Source organism: Eutrigla gurnardus, assembly GCF_963514095.1.
Source record: "Eutrigla gurnardus genome assembly, chromosome: 7".
Lineage (NCBI taxonomy): Eukaryota > Metazoa > Chordata > Actinopteri > Perciformes > Triglidae > Eutrigla > Eutrigla gurnardus.
In genome coordinates, this window is record NC_139921.1 from 24,663,391 (window position 1) to 24,674,460 (window position 11,070).

Here is an 11,070-nt window from a genome sequence, read left to right on the forward strand (position 1 = left end):
TACTTCTTTTTTGCATGTCTGTTATTTAAATATATAATTTAAACTTATTTGAATGGTTAAACTGAGGATTATACTATTTTTTTATTATATTGCTGATAATAATCCACAATTCCAGCCATTTAAAATAATTTTAAACATCTGTACGACGACAGGAACAGCAATCAACATTTGAACCAGAATACAACTTTATTAATAGTATTTTTGTGGCAACATTAAAAAATATTTCAATTATTTTTCTTTTTAAAAAGCAGCAGGAATACAGTGGTCGTTCAACATGAACTAAAAAAACAACCCCATCACAAACGCAAGTCTTCCGTTCATGAAATAAACATGCAATCACTAGTAGTGGTGGTCAAAAGGCAGTGTGTGTGTGTGAGTGTGAGAGAGAGACACAGAGTAAGTGCTATACTAAAATAAGACATTTCATTCTCTCTGGTGAGTCTAAAAAACCCCCCCAAAAAAGTCATTTTAGTACTAATTGTTTCCAAACTATGGCTTGTCAGGTGGAATATTCCATGTTAGAGATTGGGAAGATAAGTGCCAGTTTTAATGAGTGATAAGGTGACACACATGTCTTTGCCGATTCTCTGACATGGTCTTGACTTTACGAGTTTTTCCTTTTGGACAAAAAAAATAAATCACACATCGGGTTTGCTTGCATGGAAGTTGAACAGATGTAAAAGTGTGTGAAACGGTGTGTTCCCCCGGCTACTTCTAGCTTCTCACCATCCCCAAAGCAAAAGAGCAGAGGGGTTCATGAAAGGCGGAGAACAAAAGTCTGACACTTGCAAAGCCGGTGTGTTTGAAGGGCTGAGCAGCGGCAAATCGAAAAAATGGTCAACACTAAGAAGTCGCCCAGATCGGTCTCCCTCCTGAATCACCACAGATCACAATCACAGAACAAGGTGGTGCGGGGGAATGGCTGTCATGTAGCTCCCTCTACTGTCTGTTGTGAGACCTGCAGCATGTCCATGTGGCTCTGCAACTCAGCCGGAGGCAACAGGGGTTCAATTCTCTGAGACTGCAGCTGAAAATTCTCTATCAGCTGCTGAAATGACACAGAAATTAGAGAACATAATGAGCAAGAGGGAAGAGTCAAGGAAGTCAAATCCGCTAGCAGGAAAGCAGTGACCCCTCACCGCTGGCAAGGCCAAGTTAGTTAGCTTCTTCCAATGAGATACGACCTCCTCCTCACTCAGGACTCCTCGGTCAACCAGCCTTCTGACGAGGAACAGGTAGTTGTTCCACTAAAAAAGACAATGCATTAGACAAAGCCAATCAAACAAGAATATTAATGTCTTCGAACATCTTTTTTGGAGAAATTAGGCTACAGATAGCTGAGCAAAAAGGATGTGAAACACTGGAGAGCGCTGGTGGTCCAATGGTTCAATTTATTCATGTCCTCTCTTCCATCACTCCTTTTCTGTCTCTTGTCAAACTGATGCAAAAAATGCATTTAAAGAATGCAAAATACCTGTAAAAATGTTAATAACTCAACAATTACAAAGAAAAAAAAAGATTCAGTCAAATAAATACCAGATCAGTTCTCGAAGAGCCCCAAAAATGTGTGTGAAAGCATTCGAGTTTAATTTAATAGACATGGACGATGGAATAATTTGTGTTTGGCTCCATTTTTTAATTATTAACATGATGTTGCACACCGGTTTGATCTGTACAGAGTCTATATAGTCTGGTATCTGAGTGGCAGCGGCTGCAGGAGCACCATTAATGCTGGATCTTGTGATTGCACTGTTTAATTAATTATTAATTATAATCCCACTCTTCTTTTCCTGTAGTGTATGAGCGTATTCTAGTTATTTGTGTCTTGTGTGATTGGTGGAACCGTCTTGGTTGTTTTCCCTGGTTAAATAAAGGATATTGATTGATTGATTGATTGATTGATTGATTGATTGATTGATTGATTGATTGAATACCGGATCAGTCAGAGCAGCGGGGGTCGACGTACCGCTGTGTCGCTGGCCTTCAGCACAGCGGTGACAGTGAATGGGCTGAAGAGCAGGTGGAGGGGGGCGGAGGAGTAGCAGTCTCCTTGCCACAGCTCAGCAAGCTGCTCCAGCACCGCTCTGACAGGAGGCTCTGATCCTGAACCAGGACCAGGACCCACAACACCCCCATCACCTCCGCTGCCCCCTGACGGAGGCTTCACAGGCAGCTCTGCAGACACTGAGCAGAGACACACGACAGGTCTGGGACACTGTACACCAACTGGACGTTATGTCACTATTAACCAGCTGACGTTGGGCCGTGAACACGTCGTATGACATCATCTACCACTCAGACTCTCTTACCCAGTTTGCAGGCCAGCAGGACAGTAGAGTTCAGCAGCATCTGCTCCGACACCACCGTGGAGAACTAAGTAAACACAAGTACAGTGTCATGAAGACGGGCAAAATGCAGTAACTCCATCACAGTTCAGTCTTGTTGCACTTTCAAGCGTCCTTGGGATCCTTGAAAGGCGCCATGTAGATTCCAGTTATTATTATTATTACTATTATTATGATGTACCTTTCTGCAGGCCAGCGTGTCCCCGACTCTCTGCAGCAGCGTTCCCATCTGAGAGCCAGTCAGCAGCTCCTCGTCAGCCCTGGGACCGACTGCAATGCTCAGCAACTCCTATAATCACATTCAAGGAGAATTTCAGACATCATCCACTTTCAGTTCAGTCACAAGGTTTATTCAAGTTATTATTTTTAGATTTCCACAATATAAAGATATAGGAGAATTCAATGGAGTTCTGTGCAATTCCCCTACATGTATTTGGATTTCTCCTCATGCAGACATACCTTCATCTCAATGAGGATGTCGGAGGGCAGCGAGGCACCGTGGCTGCAGTGCAGAGGGCAGGACGTCACTCTCTCGCTTCCTTGTTTCCTCTTGGGAGTGGTCGACTGCTCCTGGGTGACCAGCTCGGCCACAGCCCCCTCCACGTCCCTGGAGTCTGGAGCCCCGGGGCTGCCGATGGCCTTCATCGTACGATCATACCGGCTCTTCCACTCTCGTCTTATCAGGGCTGAGAAGAAACAAAAAAAAAAACAATCTTAGATGGGTCACCTTAGGGGGAAATCACGATCACTTATTATCACTGGTTTCTTTTCATCTGCAAGGCAACCATGATCTCTCAGCAGCAGAAACACAGAAGTCCTTGTGCAGTAGAATCATGCTTGGAGCTACCATTCATTGTGGCATACAAATCAACTTCTGAACACTGAAACAAGGTGCATTAAACAGCTACCAGTGATGTTGGCGGAGAGCCAGCTGCAGGCCTTTTCTGTCGCCAGACGCTTGGTGATGTTTTCAGACGTAGAGAGGACCTGCAGAGGAAAAAACTCACATTTATAGGGATTTGTTCTCCTGGGTTGTTTTTTTTATTTAAACGTTGTTAGAAGAATAGTTTTTTTTTACATGACGTATCTTTATATTTTCGTGCTTGTTTTTACTTACAGCGGGGGACGTCTCATCCGGGAGCAGAACGCGTACGGCCTCAGGACTCTTCTCACAGCAATATCTGCAACAACATGCCGAGATTACCACGCAGGAGTTAAATTTGAATGGTGTTTGACCAGGAACCCAGAAGGGCAGGGAACCAACCAAACCATTCTCTGAAGCGTGCATATAGGCTGTGAAAAGGCTGCTAGTAATATTTTAAAGTCCCAGTCGGCAAGTCCGGAGGATCGAGGGCACTCTGTCAGATTTTAAATGTTTACAACTCTCAGGCTCCTCCCCCACGACCACTGAGCTCCTCCCCCTCAACTTCCTGCCCTTTGAAACCCCTTAGATCACGCCACCTTTGAAACGCGGGTCCGATGTTGACTCTGGTTTTATCACGGTCACCGTCGCCATCTTTCTTTTTTTCCTTCTTTTCCACCGGTGTTTTCTTTTCCTTGGTTGTTTTGGACCTCCTCGTTTCAGTTTTTAACGAGGAATTGGAAGCTTGTTGCTACTTCCCTCCACCTCCCCCCTGTGATAGTGGTACGACCCGAGGGGGGAGGGGCTCTGTGTGCGCACGAACACAGCCCTGCGTGCTGATTGGATGATCCGGGCTGCGTTGATATTTTGCAAAACAAACAACAGGCTCTACGTGCCTTTTTTCTAAAACCGGATGATTTATGTTGTTCTATCGGAGCGTAGTGTCGGCTTCGGTGAATATGATAAAAAAATGTTGCCGACTGGGACTTTAATAAACCTGGACTGTGAGGAGGACAGCCCGAAGAAGCCGTCCTACCTGGTGGCTCGGGCCAGGGCCTCCAGTCCTGCGACACACAGCTGAGCACAGATGGAGTCGTTCAGTTTTGAAGGACTCGAGTTCGGCGACTTCAGTCCATCTCGCAGCATTTTCTCACCTCGCTCCACCAACTCACTGACTAATGTGGCCCTGGTGAGGAGAAACACACAGAACACATGTACATAAGACAAAAATAGAGGTTTGAACCACATACTATAGATCTACACAGGCAAAATTCAGTAGCCACTTTTGAAGGTAACCAACCGCTACAGGGTGATTAACTGCTAAGTAAAATAAAGAAATATGAAGGATATAGTTCATTCAGAAATGCATGTCTTCTCCCAACGAGCCCAGCTCTGATACTAACTTCATGTGCTTGACGGCGTTGGATCCGACTCTCTCAGCTACGAACTCCACAGTGCGACGCAGCGACGGAGGCTGGTTGTGAAAGAAGGCTTGCTCGAGGTCCACCTGTCACATGTCAGTCATCGGGTTTAAATCCTCGTACACAGGCACACCAGTGATCACACATTCAGGGTCTCCCCGTTGACTCACCTGCAGTTTCTGCTGCGACCGGTTGGCAGGGAGCGTACCCTTCAGCTCGGCAGATGTGGGAGTGATCTTGCGGATGATTCCTCCACTCTTGGCTGCGCTTCCGGACACGAATGCAGCTAGAAGCTTACGGAACTCACCTGGGCAGGAAAAAAAAGATTGATTAACAGCCTTTTACTGAACAGAACACTGTAACTATACAATATAATGTGCCCTTAATCCCTGAGAGGATGCCATGTTCCACTCACCCAGAAATGGACAACATGTATAGAGAAGCTGCTGATCCACCAGGGGAAGGCAGTCCTGCAACATAATGACAGAAAACCTCACTATAAATACATTAAAAACAGCAGTGGTGATTTTATGGACAAACGGCTCCTCAAATGAATATTTCACTCACGAGCCCTGCAGCACTCGTGATGCCGTCCTCCAGCTTGGCCACCTCGGTGAACTCGTTGGTGAAGAAAATGTCCTCAGGGATCACTGGGATCTACAGGTTAAACAGATTTATTAAATGCACTGTGTAGCTTTCTGTCTGTAGTCTCGTTAAGCTGCTCACTACACAAACAAATCATACCAACACGCTGCGTCTCACCTGGAACAGCCAACCCAGCACAGCCACCATCAGGAGCTTGTTGAGGTAGCACATTTCTCCACATCTGCCCAGCAGCATTCTTCTACAGGCACACGCAGGGAAAGCAAGCAGAAAAGAAAGAACATGTTTGTATTATGGCCCGACTGGAAGCATTTAGAAGCATGTTTGCTGTCCCTCACTGGCATGGACCAGCTTCCATTTTATTAAATGTATCAATCCACATTTTTACACTTCAAGTCTATCTTTATCGTGTTTAGTGAAGCTGAATAGACAGCTGTTTAAATATCACAATCTATATCTATATTGATAAATCGAGGCCCCCGGTTTGTCTGTGAGCTCGCCTGTTTCACTACTGGCCGATTCCTCTCACTCGCTACAGTGGGCCCGGGAAATTAAAATCAACTAATCAATGAACTGGCCTAAAGACACTTTGGATTTGTTCCCATGGAGATGACTGGAGAGCTCTTTTGGTTCAGTAAGAACCGGTATGTCGGTATGGATTGGCTGAAGGCTTCCACTGAGGTTCCTCATTCTCATTTGTCTTAGTTTTAAAAATGTGTTCAGGCTAGTTATTTTCAGTGTGTCAAGTTTATTTAGAAATGCTACCATGGCTGTCCCTTCCATAATGAACGGTTATGCACTAACTGGAGACAGACCTGTACAGGAGAAGCAGCTTGCCCAGCGCGGTTCGATAGCAGAGCAGCAGAGGACCGATGAAGTCCAGCATGGAGAGGAACTCCACCAGCCACGGCACGGTCAGGATGGTCCGCCTCCTCTTCATGCTGTTACTCAGCAGAGCACACACGTCCAGCACCGGGACGCTCTGAGGGATTACAAGGATCGGTTTTATGCCTGGCGGCAAATATGCATTCATTTATTTATCTGTACCGCTTGCTGGTCTGGACAAAAACAGGAACATTCTAGAGTTACAACACATCCACTTGGAGGCACTTAGTTTGGCCTTTATGTGCTCTATTTTTACGTGTTGCCCTCACCTTGCTGCGCAGGGCGACAGCAGTCTCCTGTATCTCCCTGGATGGTCTCTCCGACGTTTGATAAGGCAGAAAGGAAATGAATCCCAGAAACTTAGCCAGGAGACGAGCGAGGAGCAGCACTGATGTGAACCTCTGCTTCTCATCCTGATGATGACAACGTTTATATCGTGAATAACATGTTGGGTCAGATTGGTCTCTTGTGAATCTGGTATGTTTGCAAAGCTTGGAAGAAGCTTGAAAAACCCAAGCTGGATGCCAAACTGACAGTCGGTGACACTGCCATCTCAACAACATCCCTTTGTTTGATTGTGAGCGTATACCTGCTGCTCCATGTCCCCGTCCCCCTCCTCCTCTACCTCCCCGACCGATGCAGGAGGGCTCAGGATGGACACCTCGTCCAGCTGGAGGAGCTGCTGGCACAGGCTGTCCTGTAAGTGCTGGTTCAGCTGGCAGCTGAAGCACAATATGTTCAACGTGTTAGATCACAGGAGACAACACACACGACAAGCTTTTAGGGTCTGTCAAAAAAAAAATGCTTGATTTGCTTCAAAAGGGCTTCTGCCAAATTAAAAGATCTGAACCAAAGGAAAATTACTACGGTTATGAAAAGAACATAATGAGTTATAATTAATGCAAATTGGGATTATGAATAAATAATGGATAAACAAACATCTTACGACATGTAATCTCATGAGACTGGGCCCTAACTGCTTGTCAGGTTAAGTAGCTCTGAAATTAATGTTTTAATACTTGGCGTCACTTTTATACGTTTGATAATAGTGTAATATTTGCTTACCAGCTCGCTGTCTGCAGGAAATCCCTGAAGAACTCCTGGTGACCAGGAAAGGAGGGAGGAGGGCAGGGCCCGACGACTCCGTGAGGCTGAATGAGACGCTCCTCGAGACGCTTCAGGCGGCCCAGGCTGTCGGCTCCCAGCATGCCGAGCAGGTCAGCGTCGTGAGAATCCCCAGGAGAGCTGTTCACACGGGGGCCTTTACACATCTACAGAAGATACAGGTGTATTTATTGTGCCGACTGTTTAAATACGCCACTTGTCTGTTCAAAGGAGACGTGTTATCACTGTAGAGACAGGTCCATTTGACATTTAAAAGTGTCCTATAGAGGAGGTGTGAATGAGACGCCGGTCTACCTGAACAAGCTGCTTCAGGAACAGACGAGCAAAATGGGAATGGTTTCCTGCAGAGGTCAGCTGACTCATCATTCCTCTAAACAATGAAGAGAAACAATGAAACACAAACCAGATCATAAAGATGGATTATAAGCTACAACATTTAAACTGGACTTACCTTATCCTACTGCCGACAGCAGCATCGAAGTTCCAGCCCGGTTCTTTGTGAAAGTCCTCCCACTCTCGTAGCACCTCGTAAAAAATATCTCTGAGAAAAGAGCAAACACATCAAATGCAAAAGTGATGACAAAGTCTAAATCAGCAGTTTTCCCATTTGTGATGAAGAACTCTCCAAGTGTAGACGTTTTACCCGATCTGCTACACACTTCTTTACAGGACATAGTGAGACACTGTGCTATACCTCTGTTTTTTAAAGGTGTGGAAGGCCTTGTCACTGCCAAAGTTGGAGCGGTTGTCTGTAGCAGGCTGGAACGGGACTGAGTGGATGAAGGTGGAAGCTGAAGGAGAGAGCTAGAACAGAGAGAGCAATAACAAACCTGTCAAGCAAACAAGAAGTGGAATAGTATAGAAGACGGACTGGGAACATCTACAAGACATACATTAAACATTAACAATAAATCTGACCCCTTATAAAAATGTGTTTTTGTAGACTTATTGTCCTACAAACAGTCCGAAATCCAAAGATATTCTAGATATCATAATTTAACTCAAGGAAAAATAGCCTCCCATTTGAGAAGCTGAAACACGAGTGAACGATTGTATTGCATTGGTACACATATGTTATCATACTGATAACACTCAGAGGTGTTACCTTGGCTGTGCTTCCATCCTGGGCCTGAGTCAGTTGGGCCCTGAGATACGGAGAGAAGGACGCCACCCTTTCATTCTCTGCCAGCAGACGCAACGTACACTTGTCCAAATTAGCGACCAACCTGAAAAGAATACATGGTTGGGAATCAGCTCAGGGAGACTGGAGGAGCAGTATTACTCAATTATGTAGCTGTGTGCTAATATATTCATGGGAGTGAAGATGAGAAAGTTGTCACACAAGAAAAACAACTCACTGAAACTGATTCTCCAGAACCTTCACTGCAAAATACACACAATTGTGTACTTGTCTCAGGTAACATTTCTCCAGAACTTCTGATACTGTGGGGAAAAGGGCTCACGTCAATTCAAACAAAAGAAAAAAACAATACTAAAATGTTTATGTTGATGTATTACACACCTGTGTTCACTGCACACAAACTGCCCTGTTCTTCATCATCGTGAGTGTGAGGAGACTGAGACGTTAGCAACTGCACCACAAAGAAAAGCTCCAGGAAAATGTTTGGCACGAGGTTTTCTGGAAGACAACATGCAAACAAACTCACTTTCATTCTGGGGATCTACTTAATCTACATACGTCAAGAGCATGTATAGACCAAAATCCCTTCTTTATTTCTTACCTTGTTTAATGTATTTACTTAATTTTCTTGAGGAGTGACATTAGCACCACCTTGTGGTCACTTACCGGACATGCAGGTACAGTACAGCTCTGCCAGGAGATCCAGTTCCAAAGAGAAGGTGACTCTGGATGGTTCAGGACTGGGTGTCTGCAGATCTGGTGTAACTTTAGATCCCGTCCTGAGCCCTAACTTGGTCGGGGTGCACGGCTCCAGAGAGGATGGGAGAGGAGCGCCGACCTGCTGAGCACGCTTCGTCCTAAAAACAAGACATTTCTGATTATGAAGCAGCAGATAAACGGAGTTGATACTGCAGTAGAGCCAAAAACAGCAGAGAGCATTTTTAATAATAATGAGAAAAATAAATGATTGTATGTGTAGAAAACTGTAGAAGACTACAAATATTAATTAGAATGTCTAGTTTATATTTATACAGATCCCTAAGCAAGGCGCAATTCAATTATAACGCCGAGGTCAACATTCATGTCAGTATCAGGTGAATGATTCTGCATGTGCACTTACTTTTCCATCTTTAGGAGCTCCCTCTCTTCCTGCAGGCTCAGAGGGCTGCCCACTGTGATTGACCCCTCCAGTGCCTCTGCAGCCGACGAGGGACTAGAAGACTCACTGAAGGGGGTGGAGGTGAAGCAGGTCTTCGGTTTGGAGTGTGGCCGCTCTGCACTGACTGGTGTCGGGTTTATTCTCCTCGATGGTTTGGATGGCCTGAAGGACAATGAAAACTGTTAGACAAGTCGGGTTTGTCAGTGTTGACCTGTGTTTAACTCAGAGTGTTTGGACTCACACAGGTGAGACGGTCGATGACCCAACAGGAGGGAAGTCATCCAAGTTGTTGAAGTTGAGTTGCCCTGTAGACGGAGGTGAAACCTGCTCACTTATCCTACTGTTCCCTCCTCCTCTACCTGACCTCCTCCCCCCACTTTCCCAACGTCCAATCTCATCACTGTGATGTCCTCCACGCCATCCACCATGTTTCCCTTGCCCCCCCGCCGCCATGCTGCCGCCACTCCTCCGGCGGCCCTTCTGTGGCTGGATGCCGGGGCTGCTCTGGAGCTCCGTGGGAGAAACCATGTAGTCACCCAGGTTGATCCTGTGGCCTGAACGGCGCTCAGAGCCCGGAGGCCTGGACGCGGGGCTCCATCCTGTACTAAACGAGGGGCTGCTGAAGGTGTTGACCCCACTCAGGGAGTGGCACCCAGACTGACCAGCAGCATCCGACTCAGTTCCAGGTGACACAGACGGGGAAAACAGCTGGACCCGGCTGGCGCTCCGAGAACCAGCTCCACCACCTCCACCACCGGCGGATCTGCAACCCCTCCTGTCCGCGATGCCCCGCGCAGGTCCGGGGCGGAGGGGGGTCTTGGCCGGCGTGGCAGGGCCATGGGTCAGGGCTTGACTGCTCTGCTCTCTCAGGAAATTTAACAGAAACGGGACAAACTCTTGTTTGTGAACGGTCGCCCCAGGTTCTCTGGATGTCAACATTTGACCCTCCTGTGGAAAAGAGAGACATCATCATTAGTGGAGGTCTGGATTATAAAGCTGAGATGATCGGAAAGAAAGTAATGTTTGTTCTTGTCCGCTTCGTGACATTTCTGTAGAAAATAGCCTTCTGTTAGCTAACAATGCGCTGACTAACATCCGCTAACTGCGCGGCCATCTTCACACAATATTAATAAAACAGCAGCAGCAAACAGAGATGATAAACTGTGTTTCAGCACCACGTTTCCTGGAGGAGAAGTTGGCCGCGGAGCGTCGGGTCTGGAGTCCGTCCCACCCGGGCTACAGCTAAGCTAGCTCGCTAGCCCTCCAGCTAAAAGTTTTGTTTACAATCCGTTGGGAGCTATGTCATCTCACAGAACACGTGGTACAAGAGCAGGCGCGTGCACGGTGCCTCGCGCGTGTGGACGGTCATGATTTCGGACCTACCTCATCATCTTTGAGCCAGTCCAAAACCGTTTTAAGATCCACTTTCTTCAGCAGAAGCGATTCCAAAAGAGCCGCCATTCTGGTGAGCAGCGGACTGAGGAGGGGGCGTGGTCAGTGTGTACGCAGGCGCGTATTGCGTATGACGT

At 46.5% G+C, this 11,070-nt stretch overlaps 1 protein-coding gene across 2 annotated transcripts; it reads right to left on the reverse strand.

Moving 5' to 3' along the window:
* Nucleotides 1–173: 173 nt before the first annotated feature.
* Nucleotides 174–11,017, reverse strand: cdan1 (codanin 1). 2 transcript variants are annotated; one of them, XM_084013694.1, is made up of 28 exons: nucleotides 10,925–11,017; nucleotides 9,783–10,489; nucleotides 9,503–9,703; nucleotides 9,049–9,239; nucleotides 8,764–8,880; nucleotides 8,600–8,684; nucleotides 8,347–8,467; nucleotides 7,936–8,045; nucleotides 7,693–7,782; nucleotides 7,536–7,611; nucleotides 7,182–7,387; nucleotides 6,706–6,838; nucleotides 6,386–6,529; nucleotides 6,047–6,213; nucleotides 5,391–5,472; nucleotides 5,196–5,285; nucleotides 5,044–5,098; nucleotides 4,799–4,935; nucleotides 4,611–4,714; nucleotides 4,244–4,393; nucleotides 3,463–3,526; nucleotides 3,254–3,332; nucleotides 2,805–3,031; nucleotides 2,527–2,634; nucleotides 2,310–2,373; nucleotides 1,967–2,184; nucleotides 1,140–1,247; nucleotides 174–1,045 (listed from the first exon to the last, which is right to left on the reverse strand). In XM_084013694.1, exons 1-28 carry the CDS (start codon nucleotides 11,000–11,002, stop codon nucleotides 926–928), a joined length of 4,032 nt encoding a protein of 1,343 aa, XP_083869820.1. In that variant the 5' UTR covers nucleotides 11,003–11,017; the 3' UTR covers nucleotides 174–925. The 2 variants fall into 2 exon arrangements, with proteins under 2 accessions (XP_083869820.1, XP_083869819.1); XM_084013693.1 differs by having other exon boundaries at nucleotides 174–1,048.
* Between the last annotated feature and the right edge of the window lie 53 nt (nucleotides 11,018–11,070).